The sequence below is a fragment of the Numida meleagris genome, chromosome 14 (assembly GCF_002078875.1).
Source record: "Numida meleagris isolate 19003 breed g44 Domestic line chromosome 14, NumMel1.0, whole genome shotgun sequence".
Classification (NCBI taxonomy): Eukaryota; Metazoa; Chordata; class Aves; order Galliformes; family Numididae; genus Numida; species Numida meleagris.
Genome location: NC_034422.1, coordinates 10,099,357 through 10,117,745, shown reverse-complemented (window position 1 = coordinate 10,117,745; position 18,389 = coordinate 10,099,357). Strand labels below are relative to the sequence as shown.

Here is an 18,389-nt window from a genome sequence, read left to right as displayed (position 1 = left end):
CTCCTCTTAAGCCCAGTCCTCAACTGGCAATAGCTCAGCCATACCTCAGATAGGGGAGATAGTCCCAGCAAGAGGAGGCACTTTCTCTGCTCACCTGCACAGCTTGCGTTTCAATCATAACACACAGAGATCATATGTAGATACAGATAGGTACAAGTCGTCTCCTAGAGTCATAGATGTGCATATTTACTCTTGTCATATACACCTACTGAGTGTGTAGTGCATAAGTGAGTCATTGCTTAGAAAGCCATATAAGGCAGAGCACGAGTAGAATCTGCATGCTGTGCTTATGTGTGTGTCCAACAGCAGCACATGCAAAGAAAGAACAACAAGCTGCAGAGCTTTCATTGCCACTGGCCCGCAGTGTTACCCTGTGTCAACTCAGCAAGGTCAGGGTGAGTTAATAACGCAGGGAACCCAATGACAAAAAGACCTTTATTCTGCAGTCCACTGGTGTCCTCTCTCTTCCCAGAAAGAAAAAAGAAATACACTCTCTTGGGACATCGTTCAAGAACACATTTAGGCACTTGTTTAAATTGAAGCCCCTGGCGAAGTGCTGAATAAGGTCTTTAAATATCATGTACTCAGAACTGGCAGGGAAAAATGGAGTGGGAACTTTTAGTCTCATCTGCTAATGCCTATACACTCTCTGTCACACCCCCTGCCCTCCCCCTGGCCTGGGCTTCCACCCCAAACCCTCCTGACCTGGGGAGATTCATTGTGATATCTCCAAAGGGAAGTGATGGTCCAGGGAGGGCTCTGACACACAGAAGAGACACAGACAGGCAATACACAGACTCCCTTGAGGTAACGCTACAGCATTTCCAAATCTGTTTTTAAAAATTATTTAATTTTAAGCCAGATTTTGTTCTACGTTCTTCTGAAAAACGGAAGCATTCTGCGGTAAACTTTGTCTCCACGCATTTTGTCCCTTCTTTCCTATTGGAATGACTGCACCCAGCTCAGGTCACCTGCAGTTTGAGGGATGAAGCACACAAAAGAGCTCCCTGTCCATGCATCCACCTTACTGCTTCTTCCCCTCTTGCCTTTATGCGCAAGTTGGCGCATGCATGAGCATGCACACATGCAAAAACACCCCCAGAGCTTCCTGCTACTTTTGAGCAGTGAAATTCCAAGCTTCACACTCTCGTTTTTTTTTTTTTTCCTTTAATCACACGCAGCCACAATAGGCACCTGTTGAGAAAGAGGATTGTGAGGCTGTGCCTCAGCATGCAGAGAAACTGGTAATACGCTGCTGCTATATCTGAACATTAACAGCAACCCCCTGTCCTGCTGCAGACACTATTCCGCACTGGTACAGATGTATTCCATGCTCTTGTGCTTCTGTTTGAGCAGAGCAATATAAATACCTGCAGGGTGTGAGCTTAATTGCCTTTTGTTGTACCTGATGAAGATAACTGCACACCGCATCTACCTTCCCTGCCAGCTCCTTTGCTTTCACTGAAACTCGTTTACAGTGTCAGAAATTAACACAGGCTTGACCCAAATTTGCAGGGAGGCTCAGTGGGGTCTGGTTGTTCCAAGCAGCACTGCTTGTGCTGGTGTGCCTGCGGGAAGGGACAGGTGGGGCAACAGGGTGCAGGGATGGGGACAGTGCGTGCGGGGGGGCTGGGGGAGGCTGACAGCACGCCTGCAGGCTGCATCGCTCTTGCTCTCTGTTCTCCAGCCTGGGTTTTGGTTTCCATAGGAAAAGCTGCTCTTTTAGCTGCTGCACGCCGTGTTTCTGATGACAAACAGGGCCCTTAAAGAGCTGACAGGCAAAGCCTTCCCTAAACGTGGAAGCCTCTCTCTTTTGCTGTTCCTCCCAGCCAGAGGACTGAACCTACCCCTGGTTTTCACTGATGAATTTGTATCTCAGTGCTGAGGCGGAGGCAGGAGAGCGTGCAGCCATGGGGGGACCAAGCAGCACCCCAGGTACCCAAAGGAGGCAACACGAGGCAAACCCTTACCCCAAAGCTGTGCCAGCCCGGCCCGAGCTGAGCTGGAGGCACCCACTCCAGGGGGCTGAGAGGAGTTCTGCACCGATGTCAGCTCAGGCAGAGGGTTAGCAGAGCCGAGCCCATCTCCCCAGCCAAGGGCAGCCCCCTGGGCCCCACTCCCTGCAAGGCAGCAGGTGCTGCGGTGGCAGCTGTCCGCCGGCCTCGCGGGGAGCAGGGGTCGCTGCCGCAAGCTTTGTGTGCCTTTCATCAGCACAATGCGCAGACAGACAGAGGGAGGGAGACATTATGCACTTCTGAAAAAGAAATTAACTCTTGTTTTGCAACTCATTTCAAAGCGGAGAATAAGACCCGAGAAAAACCCTCTGGCGATGAGCGAGGCTGTGCCACGCTGCTCATTGATGGGCCTCGGTCCCCTTATGGCTGAGAAAATTTATAGTCCTGTCTCTCCTCGAGGCTGTTTGAAGCACAGTAAATGAACTCGTTCAGTTTAATTGGAAGACGAGTAGTGATTGTATTGTTGTAAGCCATTAGGCTGCACCGCCTCTTGATGTAGGAGCCCACTCAGCATTACGTTCTGAAGCATGAGGGCCTCGTTTCTCCTCGTCCCTTCTTGCTTAAATAATGATATGAAACAACAAAAAAATCCCAAACAATAAATACATAGCTTGGGTTCTCTTGAGGGCTGCAGTATGTCTCACACTGAGAGCTGGAAGGAGCACAGTTCATTGAGATTATTTAATTACTTATTAGAGAGGGGGGAAAGAAATGCCAAATGTTCACGCGGAGAAAATTAGATTCACAAAAGACCAGACTCTTTTAAGACACCCTAGAAAAATAAAAAGCCATTAGAATTCAATTGAACTCTGCAGCGTCTTCAGATGCAGCTCTTGGTTCCCAGTTTGTGTGGCAGGAAAATGGAACCAGAAGCAAAGCCAAGGCCATCAGATGGGGGAATTTGCCTCTGCCCGGCACCTCAATGCTTGTCCTGCCTCCTACCACAGGACAAAAACCCCAGGCCAGGCCTTCCAGCCCTCACAAGGACATTTTCCACTTCCATCCACATGTTACCTCTTCCCAGAGTGCTGCTACCGCAGCAGTGGAGCTACAGAGAGGCACTGGGGGATCCCTGGTCATTGGGTGGATTTTGGGATGTGCTGACAGCAGTTGTTATTTCAGTGCAAGCAAAACAAGAGCGTATATCCTAGGACCCAGGGGTAGAAATGCCAAGAAACGGGTGGATTTCTTGGCTGGGATGAGCTAAAGGCTGTTTGGTTTGGACTGGGAGGGAACAGAGGTGAGGGAGATGCCCACACCTGGCCTCCCACCTCTGTAGCCAGGGAGTATTTCACGTGTTGTTTTTATGCCCATAAATTAAATGTAGCCAAAAGCTGGCTGCCTCTCGGTGAGGGTTCAGGTATAACGCAAGCCATAATCTTTAGAAAAAATCTGGTGCCGTGTTTGAAAGCACAGTCTTGTGTTTTATGGGATGTGTTTGGGTTCTGATTGAGGCCACTTCCCTTGTGTCTTTGGGTGCAAAGCAGAGCAGAGCTGGACCTCCAGCTATCTCATGCTCCTTTGACATCCCTGGAATAAACTGCTGCTGGAATAAACAAGAGCTGGCAGAGAAGTAGCAAAGAGCACTACCTGTGAGCATATACACGTGCCAGTGCTGCAAACCCTGGGGCCTGGAGGAGGCCACAGAGGGTGCAGATGTGCTGGGTCTGTGTTTGTCCCTAATGCTTCCAATTGCAAGGGCAGGCACCAGCTGACCAGTGTAGCCTCGCTGACCAGTGCTGGACTGGCTCTGGTAGATGCCAGTAGAGATAAAACTGAAGAGATAAGATGTTCAGATGATGTAAATCCCCCGTGGTGCACAGGGTCCCAGCTGACAGCCCCAACCAAGGCAGCCAGCATGGCCGTAGGGTCCTCGCTGCCCCATCAGCGTCAGCAGCCCACTAAAACCATCATCCCCTTCCCGTAGCTCTCCAGCACAGCCAAAGCGGGGAAATGTTGTTTCCCCCTCAACTTTATTTTTGACTTCTTCGCTTGAGTTCCTTTTACCACTTCCATGTACCCATGGGCCGCCATGAAACCCAAGGGGATTGAGCGCAAGCCACGATTTTCCAGCACAAGCAATCAGCCCCCAGGAGCTGGCTGGGCAGCCTAATGTAAAGCAGAAGGAAACAAAAATAAGGAATAATAAGTGAGAGAAGCGAGCAGACAAAAAGCAGTTGTGACATTTACATAGCAGAGTCAAGTGAACAGTTGGCAGTGTGGATTGAAGAGAGGGTTTATGTTTTTTTCATGTAATTTGAGACTCTAATGATGGACTTATGTTGCCCGCTCTTCCTTTTTTCTTACACCTTACCTACTAAAGGAGGAGTTCTTGATGGGTAAGTGGATGCTATCCGCAAGACACCAGGGAATTTATTAGAGGTCACTTGAGCGCATTAGCTATATCTTCTTCAGGGGGAAAAAAGCACACAAAGAAGTGTCTGTATACCTTTTATTTCCAGAGGGTTTTTTCTTTTTTTCCCCTTCTCTTTTTTTTTTTTCCCTTTTTGTTTTTCCTTTCTTAGTTTTTATTTTTGAAGTGCTCAGCTTGTTGATTTGCCAATTTGTACTTTGTACAGAAGCCCTTCGTTTGATTTGGTTTGATTTTTCTTTACTTATTTTTGTGACATTCATTCAAAAATTCACTTATTTAAGAATTTGTTTTGGTTTTGTTTTCTTTCCAAGGATTACATAGTTTTTTCTTTTGTATATATATTTTTGTATATATATTCCTGTTTCCTCATTATTATTTTTTTGCCCTCCCCCTTTTAGGTTAAATAAGGGCTTTTTCCTCTGTTACACCTTTTTTTATTTAGTTAGCCAGTTACTTTGATTCTTTGGTTGCCCGTTTACTTTGTTGAACTCTTTCGTTTAACATGGATCGCATGCTGATACTCTTTGCATGATCTCTAGATCTTCCCGTTATCATAGCAGGGGGAAAAGAAGTTTCTTCTTACTGTGGATTTCTTTCAGGGATATGTGCTTTTGTTTTCTTCTCTTTCTTCTTTTTCCTTCTTTCTTTCTTTCTTTGTTTCTTTCCTTTCCTTTTGTTTCAGTGCATCATGATGGTAAAATTTCTGGGTTTATTTAAAACATAAAATAAAAGCAAAGTAAAACCAAGAGCAACCCTCCTCAATAAAACGTTCAAACAATGCCAAATGGCTTTTTTGCTTTCAGATCTCTCAGTCAGGGTCTTCTGCTGAACTCTTTACCAAAACAGACAGCCCGCCTGGCCACCTAGCCAGCCAGAACGGAGAGTGTCATGAATATGACTCAGGAAACGACACTTCTTCCCCTCCCTCCACTCAAACGAGCTCATCCAGGTCAAAGGACAGCCAGGAGAAACGAAGCGTAGCCCACGATGGCTTTGGCCATGCCTTCTCATCTGGGAAGCCCAAAATGGCCAACGGCGATAACAGCTCCGATTCAGGAAATTCCTTCACCAGTTGTTTTTCCCAGACCAAGGCAACAGCTTCGGAAAATCTGTCTCCAGATGCCCAGGGACAAGACCAAAGGTCAGTGGTTATCAACAGCTGCTGCTGGTATTTGTTGCTCTGTATCTCCCGCCAGCGTGCCCTATGCACTGGTGAGCTGGCAGGGAGGTTTTTGTGGTCTGGAGGCAGTTAGATCTCAGTCAGACCTTGCCAGACTGGAGTCCAGAGCCCACAGTGAGCAATGCTGGAGCCCGAGGAGGAAGATGAAAACCCAGCCACGGGTTGTCATCAGGAGAAAGGAGTAAGTGCCAGCTCCAGCTCCTCCTCCCTTTCCTGGGGATGTGCCAAGTGATGGTGGGGATGAAGGAGCAGAAGCATGGCAGCTGGTACCCCAAGCTGTGCTGGGGCAGTGGTGTTAGGGAGCAATTCCACTTCAGGTTTTAAATGCCAAAAGTTAGAGCTAGGGGAGCTGGTATTAGGAAGAACAAGTCCTGAATTTTCAGTTGGAGGGCAACATGTTGAGGCTGTACATCTCACGCTGTGACTCCGGTGGGATAACTCTGCCTTCACATGGGAGGAGCTGGGATTGCAGCTAGTCCTTGCTGTTGGGAAGCTGACCCCAGCTCACAGCCATGGCTCTTCTGGAAGTGGAGGGATTCCCACAGCCCTGTCCGAAGGCCATAGGTCATGCCTGCTCACTCTGCTCCTGGAGCACAGCCCTGCCACGCTTTCCTTGCTCCTCACCTCCATCCCCAGAGCCTGCACGGCTTGAGGCAGAGGAGCTGACCACTCAAATATATGTTTGCAGAGGATGCCTGTCCTCGTGTCTCAGCTGTTCGGAGGAGGAGAAGCGCAATGTCCCCCCATCGCCAGCCCGCAGCTCGCCGCTCAGGCCATGCTCCCGCAGCAAGTCGTGCAGCAGCACGGGCCGGTCCTCCCCCGGCTCCAGCCGCTCCCGCTCCTCACCCCGCAGGGCCTCCCCCAGGTACTCCCGCAGCAGGTCCTGCTCTTCAGGGAAGAGGTAAGGCCAGCGCAAACGGCTCTCTCCATCACTCTGGGCAACCTCCGGCTCTTGGAGGCTTGCAGATTCCGTGGGGAGGGGAGTAAGGGTTTGTGTGGGTGCCCAGGGAGTCGCATAGCCCTTGAAATATAGGGCATCTCTTCCCACCATGAGCCTAGGTTAGGGGAAGTCTGGTACAACCTCACCCTCCAGCATCTTTAGCTCTTATGTTTCTTCCCTAGCCCCACGTCTTCTTCACGGTCCCCCAGCTATTCCTCCAAATCCTGCAAAAAAAGCCCTGGAAGCAGGAGCTCAAAGACTCGCCGGAGCCCCAGTTACTCCCACTACAGCCCTACGAGGTATGACTGTCTCTACATGTGGTATCTGCTGCCTCATGCTTTTCCATTGCCTCCATCACTTGCTTGTACTCCAGCCTAGTTTCTGGTTCCTTCTGCCAACTCCAAACTGCCCCCTCAGCTTCTGGGGCTGGAGGGAGCAGGGAGACATGGAGCAGGGCACATATCTGTGCGTTACGCTGACCTCCAGTCCAGTGGAAATATCTTCCCTTATATTGCCTCAGAGCGATCTTAGTGTAGCAGGGAAAGATGCTCTGCTCTACCAAGCTGCAGTTCTGCCAAAGAGATGGCAGGCCCTGAGAAGTGTCCCTGCTTCATGGGCAGATGCCAGGTACCCTCGTGCTGGCACTCACACTGCTGCACATGAGGAAACACAGCCCAGGTGACTCTGTTTGCTGCACCCCCTGTAGAAAACACACATCTCAGAGCTCAGCCCTAGAGATGCCTTTGGGCAGGATTTTCTGGTAACGTCTCTGCTGCTGAGCACGCTGCGAACATTTGGCACCCTTAAAATGTTACATTCACAGGGCCTGATTCTGCAAGCTGTGACAGTCCCTGCTCTGCTGCAGGAGAACATTTCCTGCACGCAAGGATCAGGTCCTTGACCTGTAACGTATTGCTTTGCAGATGGCATTGAGCAGGGAACGGGGCGTATGAAGTCATCTACCCTCCACAGCAGGGCCTGTGCTGACGTGCACAGGGATTTAACAAAAGAGAAAACCATAGCAACCCCAGCACTCCTTCTGGTGAGTGGTGCACAGCCCTGCAGAGCTACCTGGAGCCCTCAGCACACGTGGGGCCTGCTGGCAGGGTGGTGCTCGCCTGCTCTTGCAGCACAGCCAGCCACACCAGCTTTAGCAGTGCTATGGAAATACCGAGTGCATCCACAGAGGGACAGGGATGCCATTTAGCTGTGCAATGCAGGGCTGCTGGGAGATGCTACTGAAACCTCCAAGCAGCCCACAGTTGCTGGGTGTCCATCTGTCAGGCCAGGTGAGTGTCCCACTGTCCAGCAAAGTGCAAGGCTGATGCCACCAAAACACCGAGCACTCATCTGGGTCATTGCCTTCACGTTCAAACCCCACCCAGTCAACTTTTGCACCTGCAAAAGCCCAGCAGTGATGATTTCCAACCTGGCCCTTCCCTAGGGACCGTGGGCGAGAGCACAAGCACAACTCCAGCGAGAAGGAGTCACACCGGCAGCGGGACCGGCAGCGCCGGCGCTCCTACTCGCCCCTGAGGAAGCGCAGGAGGGACTCCCCCAGCCACCTGGAGGCCCGGCGCATCACCAGGTATGGAGACATCACACGTGGGACACGTGGGCTGCCCTCTGTCCCCAGCCCTCACTGGTGGAGGTTGCTCCAGGAGTACAATGGTTTCCCTAACCCTAACTCTGCATCCCCTCCAGCTTGGGGATCTGAAGCTAGAGGCAGAAGGAGGATGCAGGGGTCTCATTTATAACCATGGAAGAAAAAGGGCAGATAAATCAGAGCAGGGACTCACCCACCCACCAAGTACAAGGTGCAGCAGGCTTTTGCTTCACCCTCTCCCGTGGTAGATGTCCCATGCTATAGACAGTCAAATTTGACTCTCACTCTCAAGCTGAGGGGTTTTTGGGAAAACATCAGGCAGAGCCTCAGACTTGGTGCCTGGTGGCCGTGGGGGTGGTTGGCTGGAATCCCAACGCCTGCCAGCTACCTGCTGTCTTCCTTTTAAATAAAACCAGACAAATCTGAGAGGTGTCGTGCAGAGTAAACGATGTATTTTGGAGATCTCAGCAGTAAATCTGTCCTCGTGTTCCTGGTAATCTCGCATCTCTCTGTCCCCACAGCGCCCGCAAACGCCCCATCCCCTACTACCGGCCCAGCCCATCCTCCTCCAGCAGCGCCAGCAGCTATTCCTCCTGGTACAGCAGCCTCAGCCGCTCCCCGAGCCGGAGCCGGAGCTACTCCAGCCACCGGACGAGCCGCAGCCGCAGCTGGAGCAGCAGCAGTGCAGAGGGCAGGAGCCGCAGCAGGAGCTCGGGCCCCAGGAGCAGCCGCAGCCGCAGCAGGAGCTATGACTCAGGAGGCAGCTCTGACAGCCTGCGTCGCTAGGGAGTGCCGCCGGCATCACCGAATTCCTAGCGTTCTCCACATCCTTCCCACCTACTTGGCCATCGATCGCAGTCATCCCCGATACTGATGTGACAGCAGCACCGGGTCCCCTTTCCTTATTTTGGATGGAGTAAGAGCCCTCGTGCTCCTGGAACAGCCCCTTCGCTGCCTTGCAGGGAGGGTGGATCCGTCCCAGCTCCCCCAGCCAGAGCTGGGGCTGGAAGAGGGGCCAGTGCCCTCTGCAGACCCTACAGGGTCCATCCTCCTGACATCCCCATCTCCCCATCGCTGCCACTTTCTGACAGCTGCCAGCTGCTCCAAAGGAAGAAGTTTGTCTCTTTGCTTTTCTCTTGCCAAAGCAGGAGCCAGTGAATTAATTCCCCCCGGAGGAAGAGACACATTTAGGGAGGAATTTGCTGGGAAGCCTTGGTGATGAGTGGACATGACCTGTCCTCCTCAAGGCAAATATCAGGTCCTTGATATTGGATCTCTCCTCCAGAGTTTCTGCCCACTCTGCAGCAGCTCTCTGCCATGAGCCTATTTATTTATTGCCGTACGCCCGACTCTGCTATAAATAGAAGGCTAGAAATCCCTCCTGACATTAATTTCTGGGGGGGAAAAAAAGGCTATTCCCTCTCTTTCTCCTGCCCTTTCCTAACAGGGTGTTACACATCCACCTTTCACAGGGCTGCATTATTCCCCTCCAGCAGTGTGAACGCTGAGGCCTACAGCAGACGTGGGACTGGCGTGGTTCGCATCTCGTAGGCCCCCCCCCAGTTGCCTGTTTTTTTCCCAGGAGCCGGGAGGGCCCTGCCTGCCTGGGCGGCCCTGTGGTTTTGTCTCCCTGCCAGGCTTGCCAGCCCAGCTGCCTGCGCAATTACTGTGTTTTGCAGAGCAACAAAGGCTTCTCCTAGCACGGGCTGAGCCGGTGCTGAGGATTTTCTTTCTCTTACAACACCTGGGTGCTTAGAGACGCTAATTTAGGCCTAAGACTTCCCTCCCTCCCTTTTTCCATCCCCTCCCCTTCCATCCTGCGTGATCATTAAGGAGTTTGGGCTTAATGAGTCAAGGAGGTGCGTCATTGAAGTGTCACAGGAAAGGGCCGAGGGGAGCCAGCATCTGCCAGAGGGAGAGAGGGGTGGGAGGAAAGGGAAACCCACAGCCAGAGAGTTACCCATGGCCCCCGCTCCCACTGGCAGCAGGTAAAGCGGTGAGCAGGGGAAGGTCAAACACAACCTGGATGATTGCCTTATCGAGTATATAAACGTGTTATCAGTTGGAAAACACAGCAGGACAGGTTATACTTCTACACGGCTGGTGCAAGGGGAAATTTGATACCAGGGGCCCTTTTTTTCACCGTCTCCTTCTCACTGCAAACCCCTCTGGCTGTGGCTGAGAATTACAGACCAGGTGTTCCTGCAGCGGATGCTGCTGCCTTCCCCCTGCCCCAGCCCTGCAGCAGCCCCTGGCTCCTCTGGAGGGGAGCACCCTTCTTGTAAAGGGCTGAGAACCCCATGCTTCTTCCCTAGAGAGTCCCTCCCAGTTCGGCATTCAGTCGCTCTGTAGTGCTCCATGAAAGACCTGATCTCAGCAACCAGAGGCCAAATCCCGAATCTCTCAGTCTCTCAGTGCCCCTAAATGCAGGCGTGCACCTGCAGCAAGGCAGCAGCAAGCCAGATGGGCAGCAGCTGGGGAAGCAGAGAAGGGCTTTGTGCAGGCAGTGTAATCAGCCAAACTACATCGAGCTGAGCAACTCGTGGGACGGAGGACAAACAGCAGCGCACGCCGGCTATGGGACGAGAGGTGACACGTGGCTCTGGCACCCGTCCTCCTGCACAGTTTGTGGCAGCTGAATGCCCCGGGGGTCTCTCGAGCATTGGAGCAAAGCCTCTTTATTTATTTACCTAATTATTTATTTACCGACGCGCTTATTTATTACTATTAGTCGCGTTCTGTTTTTCAATCGCTAGGCCGGAATGGACGCGAGCGGTCGCTGTCAGCAGTATTTATTTATTTATTTATTTATTTATTTATGTATTTATTTCGGAGGGTGAGGGATGCAGGAACGGGGAGGCTCTCTGCCTGCTTGTTTGGGTGTACCCATGTCCCCTCCCCGCCCCCCTTCCCCCCCCTAGAGTTGCATGGAGGTTCCCAGCGCTGGCCCAGCCCGGCTGCTCGGTGCAGCGTCCCGGTGGGAGGAAGGACTTCCCCGCGTTGTTTTGCATCGTGATCCACCCATGGAAAATCTGAGGTTGGGCCGTGAGAGCACGGGAGGTGCCTGCAAATCCAGCCCGGTGACAGGACCCGACCGCGTCCCTTTGTGTGTGTGTGCGCGCATATGTTTCCTCGGTGGTATTTATCTCTTTATTTTTTAACTTATTTAAGGTTTTCCCTACAATGCGGACCGTCGCCCTTCCCGTCAGTGGGTTTTCTGTCACTTTGCAAGAAGCCTGTGAGCTTTTCTGTCTCTGTGCCTTTTGCCAGTGCTTCTTTTGTCGCGTGTTCACTCACTCGTTGCTTTTATGGGATTTTTGCTCCATGTCCAGCATCTCAGGTTGCTGTTGTTCCCACCCTGGGGCATCTCGCCCCTTTGGGTGCACACAAATTGCTGCTCATTGGCACTGGGGCTGCTTGTCAGGGCCTCACCATGGCTTTGGGGGAATGTCTCGGCCGCCTCTCAGAAGCATCCATCTCAGAGGGTTTTCTTTCCTCATCCAAGGGCTCCTTCCTGCCTGCGATGTTTCCATCCCAAGTGCCCTGGTTGCCTTTCCGCAGCAGAGCACACAACGCAGTGTCCCCCTGGGATGCTCCCAGCTCCCTGGACCCCCAGGGTTCCTCTTCCATCCCACACACCAGGTCAGGCTCCAGCAAACCCAGCCCAGACCCTGAAGTTTTGCTGAAAAGAGCAGAGGAAGGATATTTCAATGCACTGCTGTGTCATTCCATTGTGTCATGGGTTGCGGCGCTCAGCTGTGCTCTGCTTTACGTTGACCGTAACTTTTCTCAATGTTTTTGCTGTTTTGGTTTTTTTTGTACCAAACCTATCTGCAGCGGCCAATCGATGTTATTTTGCTATGCATTGTACATAGATCGAAAAGGCTGAGAGGACTTAGCCTCTTATTTAATATTTATTTCTCCTATTTATTGAGCATTACTTAGGAAAGTTGTTTGGGTCTCGCTGTGGGGTCCACGGGGTGACTGAGAAAGGGACAGGTTTAGATGCCAGAACGCAGTCTTTAATGTCCAATGGGTGTTGTGCTACCCGAGTGCTAGAGGGTGAACAAATCCTGTGACTTTTGCTGCTACCTGGAAGTCTGTGCGTGACCAGGAGAGTCTCTGAAGCACTGGAACATCCGCTGCTGTAGCAACAGCTCCTTGGTAAAGCAGCCCAAACTTTGGACTGTTGTAGAGAACAGCACCTTGAGCCCCATCCAGGGAATGGAGAGATTTAGAACAAAAGCCCAGACAGGAGAAAAGCTGCCAGGGAAAACTGTGTCCCTGTTTTCTCGCCTGTTGGTCGATTCCTTACCAAATCACACCGGCACGTCTGTTCATTCGACTTCATTGTAAAACTACCTTTGCTCTCCATGGAAATGCATACTGTATTCTTTAGTCTTCCTGGGGTATTTGAGTTGTTAGCCTGTTTAGAAAAGGGTTCCAATAAAAGTTCAGATGATATCTGGTTCACATCACAGCCTGGTTTCTCGTGTTCCTTTTGGATGCAGCTTGGTGTGGTGGGATATTTTGGGTTGTTTCAGCTGCTCCACACAGCAGGGCATGTGCTTGCACTCTCAGCTGCCGGGGACGGGGTCGTTGGGGCACTGGCTGAAGCTGAACTGCTGTGAGCTCAGATTCCTGCCAGCTGGGTCAGGCTTTTGCTGCCCTTTGCCGTGCGATTTGGGTCATCCTCAGCTCACAGACAGCCCAAGCCAGAAGTGTAGAGTTTGAAGGCAGTGGGGATGCTCTGCTTCCCCATTAATGCCCCTGGAATGGAGACACTCCCGGGGACCATCCACCAAGTCCTGATGGCAGCTGAGATGTGCACCTGGGAAGGGTCTGATGACAGCACAGACACAGACACAGGGCAGCGTCCCCAGGTCGCTTGGCTGACAGGAGGGCTCTGCGCTCCCCAGAGCTGACGTGGTGGTGCTGGCAGCTGTGGGAGGTGACTGGGAGATTTGGAGTGACAACAGGAGCTAAATTGGGATCCCTGGAGAGGGACGTGTGACTAATGGGGATAAGCAAGGCGGCAAGACGGATTCCTGGCCTGGGAGGGAGGATGGCCTGGAGCTACTCGGGAAACATGGGACTGGAGATTTCAGGACGAAACGTGTCAGGGATGGAAGTGGCTATGGGGCTGTCCCAAACCGTGTGCTGGTGTCACCTCTGGAATACCTGGTATCACTCTGGGTGATGGGAGCACTCAGCCAGGCAGGGCAAGGGATAGAGGGGGACACTTCAGCCTCTGCTGATGGCTGCTTCTCTGCTCCTCCCCACAACTCCAGGCGCACCCCAGTCCCCAGGGAGACCCCACAATGCCTGGCTGTGTACCCCCACACACACCAGTGAAGGAGGCAAGGGACGAGCACGGGAGCAGCCACTCCCCGTGCTGGCAAAGGCAGCTCCTTGCCCAGCAATGCCGCGTCGCTGCTCTGTGATTAATGCCCTCCGAGCGACCGGCGGCCGAATCGCAGCGTGGCCCGCAGCCCATTACGGCCTTCCTGCTGCAATTTGTTCCAGCAAGTCCATTAGAAAGATTGCAGATGCTGGAGAGAAGGAGAGCGAGGTAGAGACCGGAGGGAGTGAGGAAGCAGTGCAGCATCTGGTGCATCATTGGTGACACTCGTCGTCGTGCCGGGACCCCCTCTGCAGGATCCCTGCTGCCACCAGAGCCAGGTACCCCGCCGCACCCCATCCCCTGCAGCCCTGTAATTAGCCTCGCGCGGCTGTGATTACGCCTCGCCCTGCTGCGGCGCAGCCAGGCACGCAGTGAGGAGGAGGAGGAGGGTGAGGACGGGGCCGTGTGGGATCCCACTCCCACCCCAGTGGTTTTGGGGCATTGCTTCAGGCCCAGACCCAGGCATCAGCTCACAGTCCCAACCACTTTTTACTGGTGACGCATCTCTGGGCGCAGTGGGTGTACAGTGCAGGGCCCAGCCCCAGCCGGGGGTATTTTTAATGGGTGACATTGTGGTGCGAGCAGCCCACCCTGAGCTCCCCGGTTATTTTTAGGCAGGTGCCGAAAACCCCGCGCCTGCTGGGATCCTCAGGCCGGCGTGAGAGGTCAGCTGCACAGCCCGGATTCTCCACGGCTGTTTCATCCTCTCCAAAATACTCGGCTGACAGGGCAGGAATTGCAAAACACAGCCTCCCCCTCCTGGAGCGTATAAATAGCGCTCACCCGGCGGTGGAAGGTTGCAGAAGTTTCTCGGCTCCGAGCTCAGGCATTTATTGCGGCTCTCACCCGGGAGCGGCAGGGACACGGCGCAGTGATTGTGGGAGCGAGAGGGGAGAGATAAGCTTTTAATCTTGGGATATTCGGTTTGATTTTTTTTTTTTTTTTCCCTCTCTGGACAAGAAGTTTTATTTTCCTCCGCCCGATCCCTGGGACCGAAGCCAACCAGGAAGCGTTTTCTTGCAGCCCACAAATCTCCGACCTCCCCGCACTTGCTTTCCGAGCGCCGGATGCCTCAGCCCTGCTGAATCTCTTCCATCCATCGCGCTCTGCCCCGTGCCGGGCTCCCACCCAAGCCCCCACGCGTGGATGCGCCTGCCCTGGGCCGGGCTCCCCAGGGTATTCCGCAGCCTTTGAGGCTCCACGAGGAGCACAGAGCCATGGCCGACAGCCAGCTGCCCTTCTCCTGCCACTACCCCGGCCGGAGGAGCCTCCGCGACCCATTCCGAGAGCCCAGTTTGACCACGCGCCTCCTGGATGATGATTTCGGCCTCTCGCCCTTCCATGGGGACCTGACGGCGGACTGGCCCGACTGGGCTCGGCCCCGGCTCACCCCCACCTGGCCGGGCCCGCTGCGTGCCCGTGCCTCCGCCATGGCCCCCGGCTACAGCGCCCGCTTTGGGGGGTACCCAGAGAGCCGCAGCCCCGTGCCCACCTCCCGCGAGCCCTGGAAGGTGTGCGTCAACGTGCACAGCTTCAAGCCTGAGGAGCTGACGGTCAAAACCAAGGATGGATACGTCGAGGTGTCAGGTGAGGGCTGGGGCGCGGGGAATGGGACGGAGCTTGGGAGCCGTGGTGGCATACTCAGTGCCGACATGGGAAGGCCAAGGCTCCTTTGGGGTGAATATCTGGGGTTTGTGTTCCAGCTGGCACCCAGCTGCGAGCTGCCGAGAGGGGCCCCAGCCTGGCTGGGTTAATTATAGCTGGAGCTGAGGGAGATTCCCTTTAAAGGGGCCGAGAGCGAGGCAGCCCGAAGCACCTCCCAGAGCTCCAGCGCTGTGGCCTGGCCAGAGCCCTGCACCTCCTGGGGCTCCAGTGCCATGTCAGGCCACAGCACTTGTTCCAGGGGCTGATTTGAGGGGAGACTGTGGGTTAGGGGGATCTGGGAGGCCTCAGAGCTTGAGCCCCGTCTTGGGGGGGCTCACACACAGCCCAACAGCTCAGCAGGGGATGGGGATAAGATCCAAAGATTTGATCATGTCTGATGGCTCCTTCTTAAGCCCTGGCTCTTGGCAGCAAGCAGGGCTCAGGGAAAGCTGATGGGAAGTGAAGGTGTCTGGTGGGAAAAGCAGCTCTTCCTCCTCCTCGTCCTCCTCTTCCAACCACTGCAGACTCACAGGCCAGGCGCTCGCTGCTGTTCTCTGCTGGGTTTGGTGTATCCCTCCCCACGTGGGAGACACCCACAGAGGGAAGGGAAAACATCTCCTTTGGAAGAGTTCCTGGGGTTTGTTTGTTTTACTTGTTGGGTTAATGTGAGCCCAGAGCGGCGGTGACACGCCTTTGTCCTCCCCCCAGGCAAACACGAGGAGCAGCAGGTGGAAGGAGGCATCGTCTCCAAGAACTTCACCAAGAAAATCCAGTAGGTATCACCCTGCCCCGGGGCATCCTCCCACAAGCACAGCCCCATCCCCATGACATGCGATGGCCACAGCCCCGCTGTTTCCATTCCCAAACCTGCCCTGTGGGCTCCTCTAGCCCAGATATGAGAGGTGCAAGGCACCGTGCTCCCATTTTGGGGCTGATCCCATCGCCAGCCCCAAAATACACCCGTCTCCGGTGTGCGGCTACACGTGCACCCACATCCACATCCGAGTGATGTCAGTCTGATTGCTATCGCGCTGACTCACCCCAGCAACAACAACAGCGGGGAGGGAAGGTGAGCCCGGCATCGAGGGCAAACCACAGCGGTGCAGCAGCTGCTCTGCAGCTTCGCTTTACCAAAACCTCCCAGGAAAGCCGCGTGCACAGCGGGTGGGAGCCAGCAGCCGGGCTCCTTTTATGGGCAAGGCACGGGCGCGACGCAGCAGCCGGGCGAGCGCGGGCGGCAGTGACGTCCTGTCAAACACATCTGCCACGGAGATTAAACAGAGCGCCAGGCAGCCCAGGGGCCACTTTAAATTATCCCTGTGCGTTCCCAGGCGCTACGTTCCTAACACGAGTGGGGGCAGTGAGCCCCGCCAGGGGTCCTGCTGGGCAATCTCAGCGGGAAGGCTGCGAGCCGCATGGCTGCCCCGTCTCCTAACCCCACACCTCTCTCTGTCCCCCCTCCAGGCTGCCCTATGAGGTGGACCCCATCACTGTCTTCGCCTCCTTGTCGCCGGAGGGGCTGCTGATCATCGAGGCTCCCCAGATCCCCCCCTACCAGCAGTACGGCGAGGGCAGCTGCAGTGGCGAGATCCCAGTGGACAGCCCAGAGGCCACTTGCGCCTGAGGGTCCCTGTGCCCCAGCTCTGCACCCCCGACCCCTGTCCTGTCCCCCAACCCCGCTCCCCGGGCCCCAGCGGGGTGGCCCCGGGGCACGGCCTCTCCCGCCCCCTGGGAGCAGCTGCCCCACAGTGGTCTGACACTCTGGTAGAGGCTTTGCATCCATCAGACCCAACAGAACGGGTGTCTTCGTTAACGGTTCTCTTTATGCTGTAAGGTGAGCAGATGGGATGTTTGTAACAATAGTGGAAAAGTGCCCTTTTCTCTTCTTAAATTGAAGTGGAATCCCGTGGTCCTGTGTCTTCTTCTTCTCTGTTTTTGGTTTTGTTTTGAACTCCATCTCCACGCCGGCCCCTTGCCAGCCCGCAGACACGCAGCCGGCAGTGGGGCCAATGGCACAGCCCTGTCCCAGACAGACAAACCCTCACCAGACCTGCTGAGAAGTGTAAACTGTCTGCATGTTTTGTTTTTGTTTTTGTTTGTTTTTTTCTTTTTCCAAAAAGAACTTGTGATTTTACTTATCAGACTTGAGGAATAAAAACGAGTTGATGTTCTTAGCCTCTGCTGGTCTTGGCTGGGAGGCGAGGGTAGGGGGGGGCTGGGGATGCTCTGAGCACTCTTTGCCCTCCGGATGGGCTCTGTGCCCTTTTCCTGGTAGGGGACACTGAACAGCCCTCTGAGCCAGGGAAGCTGTGTTTGTCCTCGCACCATCCTCACTTACATCTCCCCACGCCAGCTCCTGGCTGCAGCCCAGCCCTGCAACCCAATGCCCGGGCACAGCAAAGCGGCGATGCCAAGGGGAGCAGACACCCAGTTTTCCATGTCAGTGGGACCTTGGAGTTAAAAATACAGCTCACATGTTGCGCTTGGGCTTGCTCAGGGCTCAGTTACCAACAACAGCCACAGCATGTGCTGTAAATCCTGGCCTCGGCGCTGCATTCCCCCGAGCACAGCAGTGCTGCTCACACTGCAGCTGGGGGATGTGCTGCACCCCGGTACCTGGGCAGGGCTCTGGCCCTGGGGGCACAGGGGGCCCTGGTTCTGCTCTTTGGAGCTTCTGGGTGGGTTTTGTGCACAGGTGAAAGAAAGGACACGTGGCTCATCTCCAAAAACTCAACAAATGTCCCCAGATGTTGGTGGCTGGTGACTGCCTATATGGGCTATGCCCTCCGCTTTCTCTCCTGCTCATCTGCAGCTGGCGGAAAGAGGTTTAATTTTTGCATTCACTCTGCTTTATTTGGTTCTACTTTCTGATGAATTCCTTAATAATATCTTACAAAGAACGGTGAGAAGGGCGCCAGCGATCATTTCCTAATGGCATCCGCAATCAGCAATAAAGACTGGTACTCAGGCTGGGCCCCTTGACCGAGCAATGAACGAAGCGAAGCTCAGTGCCTTTTTAAGCACTACCTGAGTGCTGGAGAGAGGGACGTTTTAAAAATAAATACTGCTCTGTGTGGTTCAGCAGGTGATACAGCAGCTTTGGAAACGCAGTGGCATTTCAGCGCCGTGGCCGGTGCCCAGGGCTGTTTGTCTGTCGCAGCCCTGGGTGAGAGTACGCTGTCAAAGCATCAGAGCCATAACAAAACTCCTCAACGGCCGCTCTGCC

General features: G+C 54.1%; 2 protein-coding genes across 6 annotated transcripts in view; both read left to right on the top strand.

The window, feature by feature from the left end:
* The window catches only part of SRRM4 (serine/arginine repetitive matrix 4), a 32,540-nt gene extending 17,923 nt beyond the window's left edge, over nucleotides 1-14,617 (top strand). For 3 of the 5 annotated variants that reach the window (XM_021412385.1, XM_021412382.1, XM_021412386.1), the window contains 6 exons: nucleotides 5,193-5,530; nucleotides 6,258-6,470; nucleotides 6,692-6,808; nucleotides 7,954-8,097; nucleotides 8,637-13,797; nucleotides 14,134-14,273. In XM_021412385.1, coding sequence (XP_021268060.1) covers nucleotides 5,193-5,530; nucleotides 6,258-6,470; nucleotides 6,692-6,808; nucleotides 7,954-8,097; nucleotides 8,637-8,901 — 1,077 coding nt within the window. In that variant the 3' untranslated portion in view covers nucleotides 8,902-13,797; nucleotides 14,134-14,273. Of the gene's footprint in view, nucleotides 1-5,192; nucleotides 5,531-6,257; nucleotides 6,471-6,691; nucleotides 6,809-7,953; nucleotides 8,098-8,636; nucleotides 13,798-14,133; nucleotides 14,274-14,479 lie in introns of those variants that run through there. The other 2 variants (XM_021412384.1, XM_021412383.1) reach the window with 2 other exon arrangements.
* Nucleotides 14,337-17,337, top strand: HSPB8 (heat shock protein family B (small) member 8). The gene is made up of 3 exons (XM_021412389.1): nucleotides 14,337-15,106; nucleotides 15,872-15,935; nucleotides 16,628-17,337. The coding sequence occupies exons 1-3, from the start codon at nucleotides 14,737-14,739 to the stop codon at nucleotides 16,785-16,787; spliced, it is 594 nt and encodes a 197-aa protein (XP_021268064.1). The 5' UTR covers nucleotides 14,337-14,736; the 3' UTR covers nucleotides 16,788-17,337.